The 26,854-nt window shown below is 44.3% G+C and overlaps 1 protein-coding gene across 1 annotated transcript; it reads left to right on the top strand.

Moving 5' to 3' along the window:
* Nucleotides 1-386: 386 nt before the first annotated feature.
* On the top strand, nt 387-26,616 carry DCTD (dCMP deaminase). The gene is made up of 6 exons (XM_040333874.1): nt 387-509; nt 5,339-5,450; nt 9,311-9,446; nt 23,193-23,309; nt 23,598-23,694; nt 25,949-26,616. The coding sequence occupies exons 1-6, from the start codon at nt 472-474 to the stop codon at nt 26,028-26,030; spliced, it is 582 nt and encodes a 193-aa protein (XP_040189808.1). The 5' UTR covers nt 387-471; the 3' UTR covers nt 26,031-26,616.
* Nucleotides 26,617-26,854: the final 238 nt, after the last annotated feature.

The raw sequence follows: 26,854 nt of genomic DNA, 5'->3' as shown, positions 1-26,854 counted from the left end.
GCACCCCAGTATACCCACTGCATTTCAGGGCATGTCACACTGCACCCCAGTATACCCCGGGCATGTCACACTGCACCTTACTCTGCACACCACTATATTAAAACTACTACTCACACTGCACCCCAACACCCCCACCTTACTAATCCAACCCACACCTTATTTTGCACCCCAGTATTCCCACCTACACCTCCTACTGCTGCTTTTCTTGCATTCCAGTACTCTCACCTTCTCCTCACCATGCACCTAAACCTCTCTTTCCTCATCATGCACACACTCTCTCCTCTACGCTCCCAGCTAATCTCCACTCTCCTAATTCCGCCCCCTGACGGGTCACCTGAAACAGTCACATGACGATGACATTGCCCCGCCCTCTCCCCCCTTTAACCAACTAGAGTCCAGGAAATCGGAATGTAGAAGAGGAGGGCGGTGCGGTGGTGTCGGTGCTGGAAGTTGGAGTGCGCGGCGTATAGGATGAGCGAGAAGGAGGCGGCGGCGGCCCCCTGCACCGGGTAATCGGCTCACTTGATAGACACGTGTGACCAGTGTACACGGCTTGTCCTGCCATGTGATCAGACTTCTCTACTACCTTCCGCATGTCCCCGGTGTGATCACATGATCCACCATCGCTGCACACATAGACCAGTGTATAGACTGTGAGCAGTGTACAATGTGATTGGAACGTTATCACTCCTATGTGGAGGACACCTAGCGGTGCAATCTCTGACTGATCAGCCATAACACTAAGGATGAGCTCAGGTGTGTTTGCAACTCCACATGCCTGACAATATAGTGACTCTTAGTTGGTAGGAATGGGCTCAGGTGTGTTGGGGGTCCCACCTGCCAGGAAGCTGACACTGCACCCCGCTAATCACAGGCAGTGCGCCTTTTTCTGATCTGTGCAGCTGCGGACTGGGAAAAGTCTCACTGCCTGTGATTAGCGGGGTGCAGTTTTGGCTTCCTGACGGGATCGGGCAGGTGGGATCCCCAACACGCCCATTCCTACCAACTAAGATTGACTATGTCCCACCAAAACAGCCCTGACCCATCGAGGCATGAGCACCTCTAGACCTCTGAAGGTATGCTGTGGTATCTGGCACCAAGCCATCAGCAGTAGATCATGTAAGTTCTCTAAAGTGGTCAGGTAGGGTCACCATTGACTTGTTTTTCCAGCACATCCTACAGATGCTCAATTCAATTGAGATCTGAAGATTTTGGAGGCCAAGTCAACACCTCAAACTTGTCATTGTGTTCCTCAAACCATTCTTAAACCATTTTTGCAGTGTGGCACGCACGGTACATGCTTTAAAAGGCCACTGCCATCAGGGAATACTGTTTCCATAAAAGGGGTGTACTTGGTCAGTAACATTGTTTAGGTAGGTGTCCAGTAACATCCGTATGAATGGCAGGACCAAGGTTTCCCGATAGAACATTGCCCAAAGCATCACACTGTCTCCACCAGCTTGTCTTCCCATACTGCATCTTGGTTCCATCTCTTCCCCAGATAAGCGCCGCTCACTCACCTGTCCATCCACATAATGTAAAAGAAAATGTGATCATCAGACCAGGCCACCTTCTTTCATTGCTCTGTAGTCCAGTTGTGAGGCACAAATGCCCAATGTAGGTGCTTTTGGCTGTTGACACGGGTAGAGTTGCCACCTCACCCCTTTAAACCCGAACACATATACACAGGTTCTGAGTCTAATTTAATGCAGATAAGGCACCAAGTGAGTTTAATTGCCACCTTAATCAGCCTCATGCCCCGTACACATGATCCGAATATCGCACGACAGATCGCACCACTTTTTCCGCTTAATAGCCGCAAGTAGAAATGAAATAGGTTATTGCCACCTCAATACCAGGCACGTTCACCCCCTTCCTGCCCAAGCCATTTTTCAGCTTTCAGCGCTATCACAATTTGAATGACAACTGTGCGGTCATGCTACACTTTACCCAAATGAAATTTTAATGATTTTTTTCCCCCACAAATAGAGCTTTCTTTTGGTGGTATTTGATCACCTCTGCGGTTTTTATTTTTACCGCTATAAACAAAAGAAGAGCGACAATTTAAAAAAATTATATATATTTTTTGCTGTAATATAATAAAAACGTTTTTTTCCCCTCAGTTTTGGTCGATACGTATTCTACATATTTTTGGTAAAATACATCGCAATAAGCGTATATTGATTGGTTTGCGCAAAAGTTATAGCGGCTACAAAATAGGAGATAGATTTATAGCATTTTTATTGTTTTCATTTTTTTTTTACTAGTAATGGCGGCGATCAGTGATTTTTATCGTGACTGTGATATTGTGGCAAACACACCGGACACTTTTGACACTATTTTGGGACCATTCACATTTATACAGCGAACAGTGCTATAAACATGCACTGATTACTGTGTAAATGTAACTGGCAGTGATTGTAACTGGAGGGGAGGGGACTGACTGGGGGAGGTGACCGATCTGTGTCCCTATGTACAAGGGACACACCATCAGTCTCCTCTCCCTGACAGGACGTGGATCTCTGTGTTTACACACACCCACGGTCCTGCTCAGTTACTGGGCAATCGCGGGTGCCCGGTGGCCATCGCGGCTCCCGGGCACGCGCATCGGGTTCCCAGTAACGCGGCAGATGCTCGTGCATGCCCCAAAATGTCTCTGCAAGACGAGGATGTCATATGACGTCCTCTCAGAACAGAGCTATCGTGCTGCCGTCAATTGACGGCGTCCGGTAGTAAAGTGGTTAAAGTTACGAAAATTCTCGTACGACAGAAAAAAAAATCGGAAGTGATGTCATGTGTTGCAATGAATTTGTATTGTATTTTCGGACGACAACTGTACTGACTAAGCGAAAATAGTACGATCTGGTACCGTACGAGAGAAATTTTCATGCTTGTCTGATAAAATAATATCGGATGGACTGTCATGATCGGCTCTCAAAAGCTCTGTACTAACGATCCGATTATCGTACGATTCTTCCTCGGACGACGTTTTTCGTATGATTCAGATCGTGTGTACGGGGCATTAGAACCTGTGTTATTCATATGTGTTTGTAAATAAAACCAAACACATATGAATAACACAGGTTCTGAGGCCGATTTAAAGAGGAAGTAAAGCCAACAAAAAATAAAAAATAAAATACACCCTGCAAGACAAAGGCATTATGAGCTAGTATGCATTCACAAAAAAATATAAAATATTGCGCCAAAGAATAATAATAGTGGAAGCTGCTAACACAACAATAAGACAAAAGTTGTAACAGTGCAAGGGTGATAAAGTGCAGCGCTGAGTATAAGAAGAGATGAGATACCCCACTCTATAGCATAGAAAAGCTAAATAATACAATATGAAAACCAATGAGCGATGTGTGCAAAACACTGTACCCATACAAAAATATTGTGTGTGTGTGTGTGTGTGTGTACACAACATAAATTCTGCAACAACAGAAAAAAATATGTGTAAATAACTGAGGGTGACATAAAAGACCACTGCGATAAAGAAATGAATCAAATAATAGCTGAATGGAATAAATAAATAGAGTCCAAAGTGAATTCCGTGACATCCGTCATTATGGGGTTATCAATAAGTGTCCAAGTGGAATATCACAAATCGGTGTGAAGAAATGATCAATAACTTCAACTGATCTCTATAAGCAGGGGTGGTGTGCTGTTCAGAAACGTCACCAGGGAGTGCCTTAACCTTTGGTCTGGGGGGAGAAATAAATACTCTTAATGCCGCGTACACACGATCGGTTTGTCTGATGGACCGTTTTTATCAGAGTAAACCGATCGTGTGTGGGCCCCATCGGTTATTTATCCATCGGGTAAAAAATTAGGAACTTTTTTTTTTAAATTATCTGATGGATAAAAAACCTAAAGAAAAAAAAGGTCGTCTGTAAGCACGTCCATCGGTTAAAAATCCACGCATGCTCAGAATCAAGTCGACGCATGCTTGGAAGCATTGAACTTCATTTTTTTTCAGCACGTCGTTGTGTTTTACGTCACCGCGTTCTGACACGATCGTTTTTTTTTAACTGATGGTGTGTAGGCACGACGGATCATCAGTCAGCTTCATCGGGTAACTGATGGAAAAATCCATCAGACCGTTTTCATCGGATGGACCGATCGTGTGTACAGGGCATTACCCTCCAATGTGGACCCAACTCACCCTACAGTGGTTGATCGCTTGCGCTTATGTCCAAATCAGGGACTCGAGGGAACCGGATCTGCAGGTCATCTCCTCTCTCATCCACGGCACCTCCTCCAGGATTGGTAACTCCAAAGCAGGGACCCGATATGGCGGGATAAAGTATCCAGACCAAAAAAGCTTGCTCCGCTTGCCAAGGGGTGCAAACTTTAACTTTAGAAAACTTTCATGAACAATCTGCTGGCTAGCCTTGTCTCTGCATAGCATACTAGCTCATTATGAAGTACTTACCTGAGATCGAAGCCCCCGCAGCTGACCTTGTTCACCTCCTCCGTTGCAGCCATGTCTCCCGGAGTAACTTCCATGTATCGTGGCTCCGGCGCTGTGATTGGACGGAGCCGCAATGACGTCACTCCCACGCATGTGCTGCCACTAACGGCATGATCGCCGCTACAAACGGCACACTCAGAGAGCCTGCGCGCATCTTTAGCAAATATCTCTTAAACTGTGTAGGTTTAGGAGATATTTCTTGTACCTACAGGTAAGCCTTAATCTAAGCTTACCTGTAGGTAAAAGTGGTCTGTAAGGGTTTACAACTACTTTAAAATTTGAATTGTTTTTGGAGGGATGAGGTGACAACCCTAGACATGGGTCAGCATGGACACCCTGACCGGTCTACTGCTATGCAGCCCCATACACAACAAACTGCAATGCCCTTTTTTCTGCTTTCAGCACATTAGCTTCAGGGATAACATGTTTACTCACTGCCTAATTTATCCTATGGACTTTTAAATGCCATTGTATTAACATAATCAATATTCTTCAATTTCCTTTTTAGTGTTCATAATGTCATGACTGATCGGTGTAGCTGGTGGTAGATCTAATGGAGATTGTACAGTGTATGGCTAGCCTAGTGTATTGTTCCTGGAGAATGATCATTCCATATGTATGATGAATCTCTCCATCTCTGAACATGCTTCATCTAGAATTCTCACCTGCATACATTATGGAAATCTGTTCATTAGTGTTATTTCCAATTGTCCTGGGATGGAACGGAGAGGGTACCCTGGGAATAGAATTGACCTGAATAGAATTGACAGCTATCAATATTTACGTTGTTTACATGCTGATTTTTTTTTTTTTTTTTTTTTTATGGTTCACTGCACTTCTTCAAATTTGCATTTTGCTTTATAGGCAATCAGTGGATGTAATGTGCAAAAAGCGGGAAGATTACTTGGAATGGTGTGAATATTTTATGGCCGTCGCCTTTTTATCGGCTCAGAGAAGTAAAGACCCCAGTTCCCAAGTAAGTGCATTTATTTCATTAAGTCTGTCAATGTTTGTATTGTGTTCCCATGGTTCTATACTACTATGTGGAGGTTTGATACAGAGGAACGTCTTCATAAAGAATTATTATATTGGTCTATTATCGAATGTGGAAAGACACAAACTAATTCTTCCCTAGTCCAGTGCATGTTGTTATACAGTAAAACCTTGGTTTGAGAGCGTTTTGCAAGATGAGCCAATTTTTTTTAATACATTTTGACTTGATATACAAGCGATGTCTTGATATAAGAGTAGCGTCACGTCACAACTGAGTATACAAGAGAAGAGAGGTGCCTCTAAGTGTAGCAATATGGTTACATTTAATGAAGGTACAGCATTTAGAAACTCTCTTGGTTGATGATTAAAACGGGCACATCAAAGTATGCAGGCATCTGGGGTAAAGCTGTCCACATAGACCCTCCTTACTGCCATTGATGTCCTCCCTTCCACGAGCGATTCAAGCCTCGCTTTCAGATCGCTCTACTGCAAGGTAGTCTTCCCGGTCACGATTGCAGACTGACAGCGGTGAGAGCCGGCGGTGAGGATGACGGTCTATGTGGATCGCTTTACCCCGGATTCCTGCATACTTAGATGTGCCTCTTTTAATCATCAACCATGTGAGTTGATAAATGTTGTACCTTCATTAACCACTTGCTTACTGGGCACATATACCCCCTCTCTGACCAGGCGAAATTTCAGCTTTCGCCACTGCGTCGCTTTAACTACATTATGGTGTGGGGTTGTTTTTCAGGGGTTGGGCTTGGCTCCGTTGTTCCAGTGAAGGGAACTCTTAAGGTGTCAGCATACCAAGACATTTTGGACAATTTAACCTCCCTGGCGGTATCCCCGAGCGTGACTCGGGGTTGGTTCTCAATGCTAAGATCGGTAATACCGAGTCACGCTTGGGGTGGACGTGCAGCGGCGCGGCTTACCTTTCGCTGGATCCACAGGCAAGTTACTCACCTTGTCCCTGGATCCAGCGATGCCACCCTGCTGTGTGAGCGAGCGGGTCCTCCTCGCTCGATTCACAGTGTCCGTGTGCCGCCGATCTCCGTTCCCTGCGACTTTACAACGCACGGGGACGGAGAACGGCGCCAAATTCAAATAAGTAAACAAACACTATACATACAGTATACTGTAATCTTATAGATTACAGTACTGTATGTAAAAAATACACACCCCCCTTGTCCCTAGTGGTCTGCCCAGTGCCCTGCATGTACTTTTATATAATAAAAAATGTAATTTCTGCCTAAAAACTGTAGATTGTCCAAAAGTGTCCCTTTATGTCAAAAATGGTTTTAGATCAGCTAGAAAACAGCGATAATAAATTACAATCACTTGCAGAAATGTGCGATAGCGATTTGCGGAGAAATTCGTCATAAAAAAAAAAAGACAGCAACAATTCTGCAACTGCAATTATATTATTATTTGTTATAATTATTTATAATTATTTATTATATTATAATTTATAATTTTGTTTTAAAAAAAATGTCATACCCGGGATGCCTACAAGACTCTTGCTTGGTCAGATTTAAGTGAGTTATTTCTAAAAATTACAGGCCTACAGTATAAAACGCCAAATTTCCTTGCAAAATAATTGTACCGCTTTTGGTACGTAATTCCAGACAGAATCATACCGCCAGGGAGGTTAATGCTCCCAACATTGTGGGAACAGTTTGGGGATGACACCTTCCTGTTCCAACATGACTGCACACAAGTTCACAAAGCAAGGTCCATTAAAGACATGGATGAGCGAGTTTAGGTTAGAGGAACTTGACTGGCTGGCACATTCCTGACCTCAACCTGATAGAACACCTTTTGGGACGAATTAAAGTGGAGACTGCGAGCCAGGCCTTCTTGTCCAACATCAGTGCCTGACCTCACAAATGTGCTTTGTCAGGCATGGACACTTTCCCATTCCCATAGACACACTCCTAAACCTTGTGGACAGCCTCCCCAGAAGAGTTGAAGCTGTTATAGCTGCAAAGGGTGGGCCAAGTCAATATAGAATGATATGGACCAAGACTGGGATGCCATTAAAGTTCATGTGCGTGTAAAGGTAGGTGTCCCAATACTTTTGACAATAGTGTGTGTGTGTGTGTGTGTGTGTGTGTGTAATATATGTATGATTATTTGCAAAATTTTAGAACAGAAACAAAGTGCAGTTGTGCATGGTAGCCAATCTGCTTAGAACGTCAGCTTGTGTAATTAAACTTTGTCAATAAAGCCTGGCAGCTGATTGGTTTCTATGCAGAGCTGCACCAGATTTTGCACTCTCCAGTTTAAGTAAATCAACCCCTACTGATCTTTGTACACAGCAATCAAATTTCCTCGTAGTTTGGGCCCACTTTCACATTGGGCCAATTTGACATGTCAAATCCCATCCCAAATCGGTGGCTATTGCTGGAATGGGCACCGTCTGAATTGGTGTGGCGACGCTGCACCGAAACCCAAAAGTAGTTCCTACGCTACTTTTTATTCACTTCTGGATCGATTTGAATAGACGTCTGTGCATGAACCTACACAGAAGCCTTTCAAATAACCCCGAAGTTGGACTGCATTGCTGGTTTGAAATCCTGAGAGTTCAGCTGAACGCGCACGATTTCTAACCCATAGCAGTGTGAACCTGGGCTGAGTGTTGGCGCATGAAAAACCACTAGACCAGGGGTGGCAAACACAAATTCATCGGGGGCCGCATTAGCAGTATGGTTGCCCTCAAAGGGCCGGTTGTATTTGTAAGACTACGTGTCCACTATTATCATAAATAATTGTCACTGCATTTGTTTATTACTGGTTTTATGGAGCGCAGGGTTCAGGAATTTGCTGCGTACGAAATGCAGGATACAGGATGGGATGTGGACGGGATGGGGTGGTATAGGATGGCGTGGGGGTGGAGTGGGATGGGGTGGGGTGGGTTAGGATGGGATGGAATGAGATGAGATGGGATGGGGTGGGATAGGATGGGATACCTGACATATATGGACCTACCTGACATACACAATGACTTCACCTACCTGACATACTGACCTCACCTACCTGACATGCATAGACCTACCTGACATACACTGACCTCACCTACCTGACATACACTGACCTCACCTACCTGACATACATGGACCTACCTGACATACACTGACCTCACCTACCTGACATACACGGACCTACCTGACATACACAATGACTTCACCTACCTGACATACATGTAACATGGATCTACCTGACATACACCCATCATGTGTCACGGCAGCCAGCCAGAAAGGAGGGAAGGAGAGGAGAGCCGTCCGCCCGAGCCGGTGTGTTGTCATATTCTTCTCCCTATCGCACCGGGATCTTTCTTTACAGTGGAGGCTTGTAATTGCCGCCTTCTGGAGTCTGCAGCTCCTATGATGGACATCACATGTCCCGCGGTCCCAGGATTGGATCTCCGGGACGTCCATCATAGGAGCCGGGTGTACCAAGATGGCCGACTGCTCCGGAGCTAGGCCGAAGCCGCGGCCTTTCCTACGGCCGAGGCAGCGGTGCGCTCTGCGGATCACGGATCAGTCACGAAACGTTGCACCACTAGTGGCAACAGACGGCTCGTTGCGTGGGCCACATGGCAAGGTCTGGCGGGCCTTGTGTTTACCACCCCTGCACTAGACCATTTAAACGTTGTGTGTTTTTTTTTAGTTTTTTTTTTTAAATAAAATTTCTATTTTCATTACTACATGCTTCTGTTTAAAACTGGGCAACACACAATTGTTTACAGACTTCATATTCCCATGCAAGCAATGGTTCCACTCTGAAAATGTGTAGCTTGCTAGAAGAATCCCCTATTCTTTGTATTTTTTATTTATTTAGGTTGGAGCGTGTATCGTCAATCCTGAGAACAAAATTGTTGGTATTGGATACAACGGAATGCCCAATGGCTGTCCGGATGATGCACTTCCGTGGGCAAGAACAGCAGTAGATAAGCTTGATACAAAGTACCCGTATGGTAGGAAATGGCACTCGTTTTTAAGCTTTAGAACTCTGTATTCAGTTTCTCCATGTTCTCCTAGTTGCAGTCGCTGTTAAATATATATGTATGGGGCTGAATAAGTCTTAAGCCTCATAAACCCGATCGGATTTTCAGAAGAAAATTACTGTATGTGATGACAGTCTGTTGGCGAAAAATCTGACCGTTTTGTATGCTCCATCGGACATCCGAGTGTGTGTACACAAGTCTGTCGGACAAAACTCCAAAGTACAAACGCGCATGCTCGGAAGCAATGCTCAACATAACACAACATTAACAGAAGTTGCTCAAAGGGTGACGCTAAAGAGCTGAAAAACACGTAGTTTCGTGTTTGTTGGCCGTCAATTCTTTGCCGTTTCTTATGCAAGACAAGTTCCTGGACAACGCCCTTCGGCCAAAAGTCCTACGCGTTGAAAATCCGATCGTGCGTACCAGGCTTTAGTATTCAGTGGGATGGACTAACCCCTGTTAGCACTGTAATAGTTGGTGTCCTGCCTCATTTTAGGATGCACACAGTCTAGTCTTAAAGTGGAACTCCAAAAATGATCTCTTTTGGCAAACTTCAAATGTTTACTTGTCATGGGGAGTAACCACATCTGGTATCCGGGGGTAAAAGGAGGGTGGAGGGCGCTGGGGATGCTGAAAATCACTGTAGTAGCCTGTGGTTCATATAGGGATCCACACGATTTTCTGAAGGCTGCACCATTGTCTTCCCCTCTGCATTCTCTGATTGGACAAGGTGGAAACTGGGACGTCTGAATAGACACACAGAGCTGTGACTCTGCTCCAGTGCCCCCATAGGAAGCTGCTTGCTGTGGGGGCACTCGATAGGCGGGTAGGGTCCAGGCACATCAAAGAGAGACCTGGGAAGAGGAGGATCTGGGCTACCCTGTGCAAAACTAACTGCACATAGGAGACAAGTACAACATGTTTGTTTTGTAAAGTCTCCTTTTAAAAAAACAAACAATCACTTTAACTACTTGCCGACCAGCCACCGCAGTTCTAGGGCAGCAGGTCAGCTCCCCTGCGCGAGAGCCCTTAGTATAACGTCGGCTCTCTAGGCAGCCACTAGGGGCGCGTGCGCGCCGCCCCGCTCGTCCCTGGCTCCCGTGCACGTGCCCGGCAGGCGCGATTGCTCATTACAGAGCGAGGACCGGGAGCTGTGTGTGTAAACACACAGCTCCCGGTCCTGTCAGGGGAGAAATGCCTGACCGTCTGTTCATTCAATGTATGAACAGCGATCAGTCATTTCCCCTAGTGAGGCCACCCCCTACAGTTAGAACACACCCAGGGCTATTTTGTAAACGCTATAACTTTTGCGCAAACCAATCAATAAACGTTTATTGCGTTTTTTTTTTTTTTACGAAAAATATGTACCGTATTTTCCGGCGTATAAGACGACTTTCTAACCCCTTAAAATCTTCTTAAAAGTCGGGGGTCGTCTTATACGCCGGTAACCCAACATCTTACCTTACCAGAATCGCGACCGTACGATTTTTCAAAAGCCGCGTCTCCGACGTCTTCTGTTCCGTGATAGGCGGAAACAATCAGCTTCTCAGGAGGCACTGTGTTCAGTGTCCGCCTATCACGGAGGGCCTCTCGTCCTGTGTTTAGTGTCCGCCTATCACGGAGGCCCTCTGGTCCTCGGACGAGAGGGCCTCCGTGATAGGCGAGCACTGAACACAGTGCCTCCTGGGAAGCTGAATGTTCCGCCTATCACGGAACAGAAGACGTCGGAGGCGCGGCTTTTGAAAAATCGTGCGGCCGCGATTCTGGTAAGGTAAGGGCACGGTCTGGTCATGTAATGGGGCACGGTCTGGTCATGTAATGGGGCACGGTCTGGTCATGTAATGGGGCACGGTCTGGTCATGTAATGGGGCGCGGTCTGGTCATGTAATGGGGCACAGTCTGGCATGTAGTGGCATAGTCTGGCATGTAATGGTGGCACCGTGAGGCGAGGCATGACTAGTAGGAAAGGGGGTAGTCTTATACGGTGAGTATATCCCAAAACCAACATTTTGGCTGGAAAATTAGGGGGTCGTCTTATACGCCGAGTCGTCTTATACGCCGGAAAATACGGTAGAAGAATACGTATCGGCCTAAACTGAGGAAAAAAATAGTTTTTTTTTATATATTTTTGGGGGATATTTATTATAGCAAAAAGTAAAAATTGTCGCTCTATTATTGTTTAGAAGGCAAAAACTAAAAATTGCAGAGGTGATCAAATACCACCAAAAAGCTCTATTTGTGGGAAAAAATGGACGCCAATTTTGTTTGGGAGCTACATCGCACAATTGTCAGTTAAAGAGACAGTGCCGAATCGCAAAATGGTCCGGGGTTTAGGTGGTTAAGAAGCCACTATAAGATCCGCTATAATCAAATGCACAGAATGATCTCAGAAGCATCTCAGACTAATGTCAAAAGCATGTGCATTTGCAGCCCAACGCCAGTTGTCGCTTTTTTTTACTGAACTATATTTAAATGTAAAATCATCCCAGGATCTTGTTGGAAGGATCGCAAAGTCACCCTCCCCTATTTGCAGTGTACAAACACGTATGCATTTATTTTATAATATAGATTGCAATGCACTATTTAATGCTAATGTGTCCAAAGGGCAAAACGCACACACACACTGCATGTATCAAATAAATGTACACAACAAATTCTTGTTGTACTCACAACTGTAAACAATGAAAAGACTCTCTATACTAAAGGAGAGTTGGGATTGTACCCCACAGCCAGCGCAGATGCGGGTGGAGTCAAAGGGTAGACCAGAGTAGATGGGTGACATTCGGGAAGGGTAGAAGGGAAAGAGTCAGAGAGGCCGTTCCTGGGCTGGAACATCCCAATAAGTATGCCCTGTTGCGTGATATTGGAGGAACCAGCATTGCTGGAGCAAAGTGATGCCCCTAGCTGCCAGTGGAATAACTCCTCCAGTGAGGGCGGGGGTAAAGCCGAGGGTAAGGAAAGACAGATTCTGGTTGTAGGGGACTCAATTATTAGGAGGACAGAGCGGTCAATCTGTCACAAAGACCTTAAGCCTGAACTGTATATGTTTTACCGGGCACTTGGGTTCGGCCCATCACGAATCTGGTGGACAGATTATTGGGAGGGGCTGGGGAAGACCCAGCTGTCATGGTACATGTTGGTACCAATGACAAAGTCAGAGGCAGATGGAGTGTCCTATAAAAACAATTTTAAGGACTTGGGAGCTAAATTGAGAAAAAGGACCTCCAAGGTAGTATTCTCAGAAATATTTCCGGTACCTTGAGCCACACCAGAGAGGCAGTGGGAGATTAGGGAAGTTAACAAGTGGCTGAGGAGCTGGTGTAGAAAGGAGAAATTCGGGTTCCTGGAGAAATGGGCCGACTTCTCAGTCGGTTACCAACTCTTTTAGTAGGGATGGACTGCACCTAAATGGGGAAGGTGCAGCTCGGGTGGGAGAGAAGGTGGCTGAAAAGTTAGAGGGGCTTTTAAACTAGCCCAGGTCTCATTATGCCATAGGCCAGGTTGCAATGGGTTAAAGAGGAAGTAAACTCAAATTTTGTTACTTGTACCTACAGGTAAGGCTTACTTGTAGGTACTGTGAATATCTCCTAAACTTGCACATTGGCGCATGTGCTCTGAAGGTCCAGCTTACTGTGCCAGACCTTCAGAGCCCCTGCCGTAAACGTGGCACTAACCTGGAGGAAACACCGGGGGAAGATGTCGGCAATCGCAGCCGTGTGCGGGTTTCCCGCTGGAGGGCTTAGTTCTAAGGTTAGTATTTTAAAATGAGCTAGTATGCAATGCCACTAGCTCATTATGCCTTTGTCTTACATTACAAAGTTTATTTTTTGTACCAGGGTGTACAACCTCTTTAAGTTAACATTTGTGTACAGTTCTAATTTAAGTGCCTAAAATGATTGTAGACTGTTTTTTTTTTTTTTTCTCCTAATATCAATCCTAAGGCTAGGTTCATGTTTGCTTAAATGGGCTGCCCCTACACGCCAAAGCTTCTCATGTACTTTTTTGGGTATTAAGTCGTGCATTTTTTTTACTGTGTGCTTGTTGCATCTGCTTGCCGTGTTTGGGGTGCCACTAACAATGAATGGCACAACATGCATTTTTATTTTTTTGCATGTTTCGTTAACGTGTATTGCAGGCTTTTGCGTGCATTCATGAGTGGTTCACACCTATGCAGTGTCCGGTGGCTGTGTTTGCTTGGGCAAAGCAGCCCATTCATTTGGATTTTTGCTGTACCTCCAGAAAATGTAGGGAAAAGATCCCTGCACCTTTTCCAAAAACACGGCTGCAGGGGAACCGCATAGCACAGCGCGGTTTGCAGTGCATGGTGATTAATGGCACCCCCACGCATCTCCTAACCAGTGTTTCTCAACTCCAGTCCTTAAGGCGCCCCAACAGGTCATGTTTTCAGGATTTCCCTCAGATGAAACGGCTGTGGTAATTACTAAGGCAGTGAAACTGATCAAATCACCTTTGCAAAATAACAGTAAGCCTGAAAACATGACCTGTTGGGGCGCCTTGAGGACTGGAGTTGAGAAACACTGTCCTAAGCAGTAGTGTGGTCCTTTTTTTTTAAAATGTTTAAAAAAATTTTTTTCTGTGGGTGCGATTTCGCATCATCCCTCATCGGCTCAGATGTAAACCTACCCTCAGGGAACGCTCAGATGTGAATGCAGTTTAAACTTTTTAAAATGTTACTTTTTCTTTTAAAGCAGAGTTCCACCTAAAAATGGAACTTCCGCTTAACCCACTCCTCGCCCCCTTACATGCCACATTTGGCATGTAATTTTTTTGGGGGGGGGGGAGTGGGGGCATCAGGAGAAGGGGACTTCCTGTCCCACTTCCTCCTTCCGCCGAGGGGCTGGAAAGGCGATTAGCTTAATCGCCTTTTCACAGCCCCTCCCTGTAGCCGAGCGCCTGTCCAATCAGACGGCGCCACGCCACTCACACATGCGCACTGCCGCTCGCGCATGCGCAGTGGGTGCCCGGCCGTGAAGCCGAAAGCTGTGGGGGCTTCAGGAGAAGGACTTCCTGTCCCACTTCCTCCTTCCGCCGAGGGGCTGGAAAGGCGATTAGCTTAATCGCCTTTTCACAGCCCCTCCTTGTAGGCGAGCGCCTGTCCAATCGGACCGCGCCGCTTACGCATGCGCACTGCCGCTCGCGCATGCGCAGTGGGTGCCCGGCCGTGAAGCCGAAAGCTGTCACTGCCGGGTGCCCACACTAAGAATGAAGACGTCTGCCGGCGAGGGGGGGCGAGGAGCGGAGCCCCAGCCGGCACGTCGCTGGAGCCGTGGAGCAGGTAAGTGTCTGTTTATTAAAAGCCAGCAGCTACACTTTTTGTAGCTGCTGACTTTTAATAAACTTTAAAAAAAAAAGGTGGAAAACCACTTTAAACAGTGTGTATTTTAAAAAAACAAAAAACACAAATAAAAACACATGCCAGTTACTAGCTTGTTAATTTACACATTAGTTTGTTTTCTTTGCCTGCAGGACTCCATTATTCATATATGGTGAGTTGTAAAGCAGAATGCTTGTGTATTTACCCCAAACTCACAAATCCATGGTTTAAGCTTTTCCATTTATTTCTTGACTTGTTTTTGTTTTTTAAACCCTCGCTGTCTTGCATATCAAAAGTAATGGCTGTCAGTGTTATAATGGTGTGTAGAGAAAGGCCTGACATGTGTCTGGGAGCAGAGTTAAGTTTATGTGGAAGGTCTACTCCGTTGAAAGCTGTGTAAAAACTAAACCACAAATGCCTCTATATTTCTTTTCCTTTTTACATCAACTGCACAGTCTTTTTCTATTATATCATGATCGAGTGCCTTTCCATTTCTTCTCTCACGCACGATAGCTTGATGGATGCATCAAAACAATCTTAACCAAATTTTGTCAGAACTGGGGGAGGAAGAGCTTTCTTGCCCTTTAAATAAGCACTTCTCATTTATTCTCCTTGCAAACTGCTGAAATAGAATTTGTGCTCTGGTAAAAATGAGCTTATTTGTGATGTTCTAATATTTCACCAAGAGCCCAGCTGCTGCCCCTTATGAATCTGCTATGTAGATGAAATGGGATTCTGCAACTTTCCAACTATAGGTTTTATATTTTTATTTCTGGTAACTTCTTTACAAGTTAAATTGTTTGTCTCCAGGAATTGGCCACACAGGCTTTGTAAGCCTAATGATATGTCCTATGCACAGTCTGATGAGGACTTCTGTGCCTTTACGACAGAAACAGATGATGCCATGGAGCATTTGCAAGTTCAGCAGCAATCTTTCTTTAGAGTTGGTCTACTGCCGCAAAAAAAAATCCTCAATTACTGTGCTGAATAAGTTGAAGTTCCATACTGTTGCTATTTTGAGTATATGTCTATGTAAATAAGTAGTAAGATTAAAGCGGAGGTTCACCCTAAAAAACATCTATATACCATTACATCCAGCGTACTTCAGACATGTACGGTATGCTGGTATTTTTTTTTTTTCGCTGTACTTACCGTCTTATAGTTCTTTTTCACTCGGGTTCTCACTCCCGCGGGGAATAGGCGTTCCTATGAAGAGGCGTAGATTGACGTGCGGATAAGGCGCGTCACGCGTTCCGAAAATAGCCGAACTGGGACTCGGCTGTATACGGCGCCTGCGCACAGACTAGGAGCCGTGTAGAGCTGACTGCGCAGGCGCCGTATAGAGCCGAGTCCCAGTTTGGCTATTTTCAGAATGCGTGACGCAGGTCAATCATCTACGCCTCTTCATAGGAACGCCTACTCCCGGCAGTAGTGAGAACCCAGAAGCCGGGTGAAAAAGAACTATAAGACGGTATGTACAGCGAAAAAAATAAATAAAAATATCAGCATACTGTACATGTCGGAAGTATGCTGGATGTAATGGTATATAATTGTTTTAAGGTGAACCTCCGCTTTAAAGGGTCACTAAAGGAATTTTTTTTTTTTTTTTGCTGAAATGACTGTTTACAGGGTATAGAGACAAAAAGTTAACTGATTCCTTTTAAAAATGATTAAAAATAGATTAAATTCAATCATATAATGTGCCTCTAGTTTCACTTTCGGTTTTAAACTGGTTTCATGTTTTGTGAAGTAAAGAGACCCACAGAACAAAAACAAACAAATCCAGGGCAGTGTTTTGTTTTTAAAATGAATCTGATTGGTTCTGAGGAGTTTTAGACACACAGTAATGACAGCTTGGACCACCGTGAAAATCTCCCAGTACCATGGTTATAAGGAAATGGGCAACCAGGAAGTGTGGAGATTACAGCAGAATTACAGCAACTTCAAAGCAAAAACGAACAATAAGGACATGAAACCAGTACTGCAGTAAGGTAAAGGAAGCTATTTAGCTAAAAAAAAATATATTCCTTTAGTGATCCTTTAACCTTTTAAGAGAAACATTTTTTTTTTGTGCAAGTGAGAATTTTTCTGTCCAATTGTGACTAGCTAACATCTTGAGGCCCATACACACGATCGGATTTTCCGACAAAACCCTGACATCACACATTTGTTGTCGGCAAATCCGACAGTTTTGTACGCTCCATCGGACAATTGTTGCCAGATTTTTCGACAACAAATGTTGGATAGCATGCTTTCAAATTTTCCGACAACAAATGTGTGCCGTCGGATTATACAAAGTACACACACGCATTCTCGGAACCAATGCTAACCATAAGACAACATCAGCAGAATTTGTCCAAAGGGTGGCACTAAGGAGCTGAAAAAACACGTAGTACGTCACTACGTTTGTGTTTGTTGGCTGACAAAGTTTTGCCGTCTGTATGCAGAAAAACGCCCTTCGCACCAAATTCCATGGATTTGTTCGATGGAAATCCGATTGTTTGTAAGAGGCTTTAAATTTTCTGCATCTTAGGATGCAAACAACCCCCAAACAAGTTTTTTTTTTCTTTCACGTCATCTGACGCACTATTCCCAAAGCACGCATTTCTGTAGAAATTCTGAAGCGACCACCGGCTGGAACCATGTCAAGTCAGAGCAAGAGAATGTCACCAGCACACCAAGGGTCTACAGAGTGGGTCCAAAGCTTTAATCGGTGATCACATCGTTACAGCAGATTGCAGCGTTTCGGAGACAAGGAGGACCCCTTCATTCAGGCATATGGCTCCGAAACGTTGCAATCTGCTGTAACGATGTGATCACTGATTAAAGCTTTGGACCCACTCTGTAGACCCTTGGTGTGCTGGCGACTTTCTCTTGCTCTTTCATGGCATCCGTTGGGCCCTAAACTTCATTGTCCTCACTGTGCTCATCTACACGCTGAATGCAGGATTTTACGCACTTCTTTCCAGCTCTCCTGGTCCCTGATGTCATCTGCCTGTATCTCAGCTGTCTGTTCTTCACAAGGAACTGGTGTTGGCTATGCTCACTGCTGGCTTTTCTCTGTCTTTCTGTCTTCTATTCTATGATTTTTGTCCCACGCTCTTATCTCTTTCCCTAATGCAAGCTGTCCAAAATACCCCTATTCCTGTTCCATAGATGTCTCTCCTCTTATGTCCCAGCACCCTCAGCTGCTCTCTGATGCCAGCCTTAGTGTTACTAAATCCACAACAGTAAAATCAAAGCATGCTTGTTATACTCGCTGTGGAACTTAAGGGGTTAATCTGCTGCATTGTGTGTAAAGGCTGTTTGATCCTGTCTTCTCTGATCCACCCCTTCTTCCACTGTCACCAATCCATCTACTGATGGAACAAAGCTTTGGTGGCAATCTGCACATGTTCAGTTTGGTGTGTATTGCTAGAGAATTTTTTTTTCTTGGGAAGGTGCATGTGATCAGCACGGGGCCAATCGGCACTGTCCAGACAGGGGGTAAGGGGTCCTGCAGCATTAAAGGACAGTCGGAGGAGAATTAAAACCTCCTACTACAAGCTTTTAACCGTGCTCGACTGGACACTGATAGAAATCACAAGACTGCTACATACCACTTATGAGAAAAGGTATTTAGCAGTTTTTACTATACGGTAAAACCTTGGTTTGAGAGCGGTTTGAGAGCGTTTTGCAAGACAAGCAAAATGTTTTAATAACTTTTGACTTGATATACAAGCAATGTCTTGATCTAAGAGTAGCATCATGTCACAACTGAGTATAAAATAGAAGAGAGGCGCTTCTAAGTGTAGCAATATGGTTACATTTAATGAAGGTACAACATTTAGAAACTCACATGGTTGATGAATAAAACAGGCACATCTATGTATGCAGGGATCCAGGCAGGGTAATGCTGTCCACATAGATCAGTGGTTCTCAACCTGGGGTCGGGACCTCCTCTGGGGGTCAAATGATGATTTGCCAGGAGTCCCCGAATTCTGGGCTGTTCTTGAAGCCCGCACTGCTCTCCCTACCTTTTTGTGGCCGCCCAGCTGGGCTGTTCCTGGAGCCCGTGGCTTCCCACTCAGCCTCTTTGCAACTTCCCATTCAGTTCACAGCATGGTTGGGGGGCAGAGACTAGAGGTTAGCTGACTGGTGAGGAATGTGAAGTGGGAGAGGCTGGAGAGGCTGGAGGAGACCCTATCTCCTGATTCCGGCATAGGTGCCACTGCAACGAGACGCCACAAAGTCAGAGGCACAGTGAGTAACACTATCTGTGATTATAGTTGCCATTAAAAGTCCTCACAACAGTTCTCAGATCAGCAGGTGACCTTGATCAAGAGCACCTAATCCACTCATCCCACCCAGGAGTAAGAGAAGGAATAAAAATAGAGAATACATGGAAGGGAGAGGAAAAGAGGGGTGGAACAAAGAAAAAGGGAGAGAAAGAAGAAGAAAAATGGCTAGAGAGAGGGATGGGGAAAAAAAAAAGAAATTTGAATAGAGAGAGAGATAAAAGGGAAAGAAAGGAGAACAAAGAGAGTGGTACATCCTGAAATGTACCATAAGGGGTTTTAATACTGTACGAGTGGAAGGGACTCTGGGAGCGCTAAATGTCTGTGGGTTAGGGGTGCAAATTACTTGTCTTGTCCCGGGTGCTGACAACCCACGCTACGAAAATAATTTTACTGTTAGGGGTCCCCACAACTTGGGACATTGTATCAAGGGGTCACGGCACTAGAAAGGTTGAGAACCACTGACATAGATCATCCTCCTCACCGCCATTGATGTCGTCATCCCTTCCACGAGCAATTCAAGCCTCGCTATTAGATCGCTCTACTGCAGGGTAGTCTTCCCGGTCACGATTGCAGACTGATATCGTGAGAGCCGGCGGTGAGGAGGATGGTCTATGTGGATCGCTTTACCCCGGATGCCTGCATACTTGGATGTGCCTCTTTTAATTATCAACCATGTGAGTTGCTAAATGTAACCATATTGCTCTCTTTTATACTCTGTAGCTCCTGCTGGATTTTGCTTCTAATCCCCTTGGGGAGGCTTCCATTTGTGGATGGACCTTTTATGGTTACACAACCCATCACATGGCTATAATCTTTTTATATGGACTATAATGGTTGTGAATAAATGGTTGTGGAACAAATCATTTGAATTTCCATTATTTCTTATGGGATAATTTGCTTTGATATACAAGTGCTTTGGATTACAAGCATGCTTCCGGAACAAATTATACTCGCAATCCAAGGTTTTGCTGTAATTATTGCATTTCTATGTACTGTGGGGGGACCAGATATGATGAATGCAGGGTCCTGGGTTTAGTAACACTTTAATGTCCTCTGAACTTCTAACCCTATACTACAGAGATGGTCTCCTCTTCTTCTCTGTCTGATAGAGGTAAAATCTCCAATCTCTTCATATTCTGCCTTCTGTGCCCTCGCTGAGTGAACAGTGAACTATAGTGTGGTGCCGTTTCCTGAGAATCTTTCACACCATCCCTTGCTTGATTTATATTTCTGACGTACCCATATGTCATCCTGTCTACCATGTCTGTGATGTGCTTTATCTCCCCTCACGATCGACTCTTGTGCACTCAACAACCATTGTCTCCCTTCCACCATCAGCTCTCTTACCCCCCCAGACACTGCATTAGCTCCCCCCTCATCAGCTGTGGTACTGCCAACTGCCACTGCCATCTATAAAATTCTTTCCCCTTCGCTCACCTCCTAGCCCCTAGGCCCCTTTCATTCTGTGAACAATAGGGGGGACAACTTATAAACCATTTGTGTTCCAATGATCATGAAGGTACACAAAATACATGGCCAATTCAGACGACGGTTTCTTTATATCTGTCATAACTACAATCAAGTGAAGTTGAGGGCACATCAGTTGCTTGCTTATGGCTGTAAAAAATGTCTTATAGAAAGGCCTTTCTTCTGCCCCCACAAATGCTGGCCCAGAAATAAGGCACTTGGGCATGGCTTCTACAGTTTTCAATTTATTGTGGGCACCAATGTGAGCTGCCTGCTTAACATTGTGTAATGCTGGAGTTTGTTTAGGCTCTGGGCTTCTCCAAAGGTAAAGCTGGAGTTCATTGAGGGGCTCCTGGGGTGGTCTTGAGATTTAAGAGGCATGTGCAAATGCCTTATTTTGTTGGTTTTCGATTATGACAGGCTTGCTTTAACTTTGGCTTTTATTGCTATGAGTCTCTTAAAAATTCCCTGCCCATCCCTCATCTGTATGGTCTGCATTGCACATAGCGAGGAGATATTGGAGTTGATTTACTAGGACTGGAGTGCAAAATTTGGTGCAACTCTGCATAGAAACCAATCGGCTTCCAGGTTTTATTGTCAAAGCTTCATTGAAGAAGCTGACGTTAAAAGCTGATTGGCTACCATGCACAGCTGCATCACATTTTGCACTCTCTAGTTTTAGTAAATCCACCTCACGGTAAGAATTGTGCAGTGATTTTAAAATGGAAAATCTTTTTCTAATGGCCTCTTGATACCTTCTTTTTCTTTTTTGTAAGCAAAGAAATGGCTGCACATCCAGGAATTCCGATTGCCTTTTATTGTTCAAAGTGATAACACCAAAGACACCAACACAAGGTCACGTAAACCAGGGTTTGACAAATTTGCTTGGAATCTAGGAGCCAGCTAAAAAAGTTAGGAGCCAGAAAACGCACCCCGTCCCGACGAGCTTGCACGCAGAAGCGAACACGTACGTGAGAAGCGCCCGCATATGTAAACGGTGTTTAAACCACACATGTGAGGTATCTAATTCTAGCCCTAGACCTCCTCTGTAAGTCAAAACATGCAACCTGTAGATTTTTTTTTTAAACGTCGCATATGAAGATTTTAAAGGGTAAAAGTTTGTCGGCATTCCACGAGCGGACGCAATTTTGAAGTGTGACATGTTGGGTATGAATTTACTTGGCGTAACATTATCTTTCATAATATAAAAAAAAAATGGGGATAACTTTACTGTTGTCTTATTTTTTTAATTAAAAAAGTGTAATTTTTTCCCAAAAAAGTGCGCTTTTAGGACTGCTGCGCAAATACGTCGTGACAAAGTATTGCAACGATCGCCATTTTATTCTCTAGGGTGTTGGGATAAAAAATATATATAATGTTTGGGGGTTCTAATTAGAGGGAAGAAGATGGCAGTGAAAAATGACATTAGAATTGCTGTTTAACTTGTAATGCTTAACTTGTAATACCAACGGCCACCACCAGATGGCGCCAGCTCACTCAAGGAAGAGCTAGGGACTTCACAAGGCCGCAAAGCCGCGGCCTCAATTACCGGACATCACGGGCCCCCCGTGATGGGGGAGGTGGGGGCCTAGTCCGCCGCGATCCTGGGGAAAAGGCACTCCGCGGACTAGGCCGAAGCCACGGCCTCTCCTAAAACATCCTGCCCGCAGCGATCCTGGGAAAAGGCCGCAAACAAAATATTTTTTTTTTTTTGCCCACCTTCCAAGCAAAGTCGCCAGAACACTATTTCTAGTCGCCCTGGCGACCGGGATTTGTTGAGCCCTGACGTAGACGCGTTTCGCACATACATCTTGTGCTTAATCATTACCAATGATAATTGGTAATGATTAAGCACAAGATGTATGTGTGAAACACACGCGCCTATGTGACCTCGTGTTGGTGTTATCACTTTGAACAATAAAAGGCAATCGGAATTCCTGGATGTGCAGCCATTTCCTTGCTTACAAGTTTCCCACGGAGGCGGGCCGGGGCTGGCACTCTACAAGACATTCAACCTCAGGTTCTCATCATACACCTAGAGCAATGGCTTTTTTTTTTGCTCATTTTACATATATGTTATTATTATTGAAGCCTTTTAACAATGTTTGAGGGGAATTGATCTTTGAAGCAAAACTACACTCCATCTGAACAGCACAAACTAAAAAATAAAATGTATTTAATGTTTTAACATTCAAAGCAAACTTACCCATCCATCTCTCCATATTATTTTGATGAGAGATCACTTTAAAAAACACACCGTAGCATTTCTGGCTGCGGCCATCTTGACTAAGGGCAGATGATTCCTGTAGCATTTACTTTCTGGAAAAAGCCCCTCCTGAAGAAATGTTGGGGAAAAAAAAAAGTTTAAAACAAGTAAATATGATATCTATATTCCTATCTATTTTATTTACTAATGCTAGCAGAATAAGGATTATAAATTAATGTTGATTGAGAGAGTGAAGGTACTCTTTTAAAAATATTTTATTTTTGTTTTTGTGCTGAAATATTTACCTGGAAATCAATTTTTTAAATACTTTGTTTCATTTTTGTTCAATCTTTGTATGTCCTGTTTTCATTGACATGAATGTGTGCCATCTAGTGGTGTATTATATCCCTTATACTTTATCTTAACAGTTTGCCATGCTGAGCTGAATGCCATTATGAACAAGAATTCAGCAGATGTAAAAGGATGCGACATGTACGTTGCTTTGTTTCCATGCAATGAATGTGCCAAGCTAATCATACAAGCAGGTGAGTAATTGTAGAACTTATCACACGTTGGAAATAAATAAAGCCGATTAGTACATTTTACATTCAGGGCAGTGTGAGATGTGAAGGAGCTCTGAGTGCAGTTTCAGTATTGTTTAGTGCATATTATCATTTCAGATTGACTTTAAATGGCTATGTGCATTTTTGTATATTAAATGTTCTGGACATTTTGCGGTCCTGCGAAATATGTAGTAGAGTAGCTATGTATTGGACAGTCTTTTATTGCCTTCATCCTAGAACAACTGATGCCATCTATAATTTTTCGTTTAGGCATTAAAGAAGTGATCTATATGTCTGATAAATACCATGACTCTCCAGAAATGAAGGCTGCAAGGTTGATGTTTGGTCTGGCTGGTATCAAATACACGTAAGAGAACAATTTTTATCCTTAAATGTTTTTTTTTTTTCCTTTAATCTGTATTGTGCCAAATAAAGCAAAATTATGCAAACAATAACAAAAAGAAAAAAATCTTGAACAACCCGTCCCCTCACTTTCTATAAAGCCAGGCATAGACGGTTTGAATCTTAGCCGGTTCAGCAGGGTCTGGCCGGGATTCAAACCATGTATGAGCAGGCTGAATGTGCCCAAGTTGGTACAATCAAACTGTTGGATTTTACATGCGATTATTGCTAGCAGCTTTATAACCAAACAGAACTGCTAACTAATCCTAAAGTGATTGTAAAGGCTGTTGTGTGCCCCCCCCTATAAAAATAATAAACATTTTATACTTGCCTGCTCTGTGCCGTTGGGTTTTGCACAGAGCAGCCCTGATCCTCCTCTTCTCTGGTCCCTCTTCTGTGCTCCTGGCTCTCTACCTCCTGTTCAGTGCCCCCAAAGCAAGCAGCTTGAGTTAAGTCACAGCTCCCTGTGTCCATTCAGACACAGAGCCTGGCCCCGGCCCGCCCCCTTTCTCCCCTGATTGGCAAGATCACTTTGACAGCAGCGAGAGCCAATGGCGTCGCAGCTGTGTCTCAGCCAATCAGGAAGGAGAATAGTGGACGGCTGAGACATTTATGGATGTCACTGGACAGAGAAGGACCTCAGGTAAGTGTTTGGGGGGCTGCTGCACACAGAAGCAGGGGTCAAGTCCTGGGGAAAAAAGTGTGGGAACTCCCACCCAAGATCCACTCCCCCCACCAAAAAAAAAAATGATACGCTGATATGCATAATTACTAAACCGCATGTTTTTTTTTCTATCCACTGTACCTTAGTAATCTTTTGTTACTGCCCGCTTCCTGTATATGGATTCATCGGGTAGTGTGCGGGTATTCTGTCACTTCCTCGATGCCGCGAGTTATCGCAGGATTTAGAAAGAACTACTTTCTAAATCCCGCGATAACTTGCGGCAGACCTCCGCAATGTCTCCTGGGAACAATGACAAAAGCTCCCAGGAGACATTGCGGCATCGAGGAAGTGACGGAATACCCGCACACTACCCGATAAATCCATATACAAGAAGCGGCCAGTAACATAAAGGATTACGAAGGTTCGCCTGCCCCTGACAGTGACTCGAGCTGGGCATCGCCTCTCGGCTGCTCTAGTCCTGAAAAGGGAACTGCGTTCCTGCTGTGAAAAAAGTGCAGGGACTCCGTTTCCACGCGTTCCCGCAGGACTTAAGCCCTGCACAAAAGGCTTGTTATCTTAATGCATGGAATGCATTAAGATAAACCTTCTGCCTTTACAATCCCTTTTAAGTCTGGCCAAATACATTATAGATTTATTTTTTGTTCAGCCATGAGTCTAAACAGATTTCCCCATCCATACTAAACCGCTCACATGGACGAATCCCCCTCTAGCTTATTGTATTAGATCGGCTGAGTATTTTCCACCTGGCTCCTTTTGATTTTTTTTTTTCAGCTGAAGGATATCAGGGAGGAGTGGGCTGACAGGGCCACCAACAATGTGAATCCTGGTAACCGGCTCAGGTTCACACAGTGTATGGCTAGTTTAAAGGAGAAGTTCACCTTTGTGAACATGTTACATGGTCCACCTGTTTTTAGGGTGGAACATGTAACATGTTCCCAATGCTGCAGCTGCTCCCCGCTTGCCTGATTATTTTTTTTGGAACTTTAGTGATTTGTCCATTTTGCTTGGCTTTTGTGAGTATGGCTTCCACAGTTCAGGCCCTCTTTATTAGCTTCCCTTTCCATTATATTGTATAACGGGGCAGGATTGTTACAGTAGCTGAGGTTCGTTTTTTTTTTTGTTTTTTTTTTTCAAAAGTACACTGTAGGTCTTTAAGTTTATAAATTAAGTTTAACAGAGCAATAGGGAGGGGAGGGGGAAACTGGTAGTGCATTTTGCACAAAGGAAAAAAACTTTAGCAATGAAACCAACTCCTGGAGTTCAGTTGTTAGAAAATGTTTTCCTTTCCTGATAATTTATGATCTCCGTTAGCTGAAAAACACACAGCCTCAGCAACCCCATGTGTCTTTTTGTTTCAGTCTATCCCTTCTAAGGATTCTCTCTGCATGGGGCACTATAATTGGCTCCTCTAGAGAGAGCGTGAAGCCTAGGCAATGTATCTATCCCTCCCCCTCCCTTTTTTTTTTTTTTCTCATTTTACAGTTGGAAAACTAGTTTTGGCATATAACTAACCTATATATTTTATATTCTTAAGGAAATTTGTTCCCAAGAGAAAAAGTATAGTCATCGACTTTGATTCGATCAATAAGAACAGACCGGGTCCAACTCAGATGTGAAGACTTGTTGCATTCTTCAGTTGCTGTCACACGATGTGACTTTGTAGCTGTCACCTGTGTGAGAATGTAAAGGGTTAGGTGTCTGTATTTCTCTACAAAGGGTATACTGGCTCGTTTTTTGCTGAATCTTTTTAGTGACTGTCATCGCACAGATCTAACAAACTCCCGGTGGTGCCTTACCTTTGTAGTGTGCTTAAACGATTGAGACTTTGTTACATTTTGTAAATGAACCATGTGCTTTTATGGCAGGCAAAGTAGTTGCTTGCTTTGCTAAATGTTACACTTTAGTCTCAAATAGTTAAGTGTTTTCAAAATACCTATCCCGGCAACAGTTGGGGTTCATGTACATGAGCTCCATTTCCCTAAAACATTTACTACTATCTAAATTCCATTTGGCTTGTGTGAGGGACTTGGTTCAGGGGAACACAGCCATTCATTTTTAGAGGATCTCCGACACAATACTTTATGCTTCCTAACTGTCCAAAATCAACTTTCTTTTGCCCGTGGTGTATGTTAGGCCCCATACACACGACCGGATCTATCCGCTGGGATTGATCCGCGGATCAGTTCCAGCGGAAAAAAAATGGTCGTCTGTACGGCCTAGCGGATATTTATCCGCGGAGATTTTTCGGGCCGATCGATTTCAAGCGGATATGAATTTCTTAGCATGCTAAGAAATCTATCCGCTTGAATCGGGTCCAGCGGATTGATCCGGTGGTCTGTACAGACTCACCGGATCAATCCGTCCGCTCCCCTCCCTCGCATGTGTCGTAATGATTCGACGCATGCGTGGGTAGTACTTGCCTTCCAGCGTCGCGCACGTC

The sequence above is a fragment of the Rana temporaria genome, chromosome 1 (genome assembly GCF_905171775.1).
Source record: "Rana temporaria chromosome 1, aRanTem1.1, whole genome shotgun sequence".
Classification (NCBI taxonomy): Eukaryota; Metazoa; Chordata; class Amphibia; order Anura; family Ranidae; genus Rana; species Rana temporaria.
This window is presented reverse-complemented; position numbering and strand designations above follow the sequence as displayed.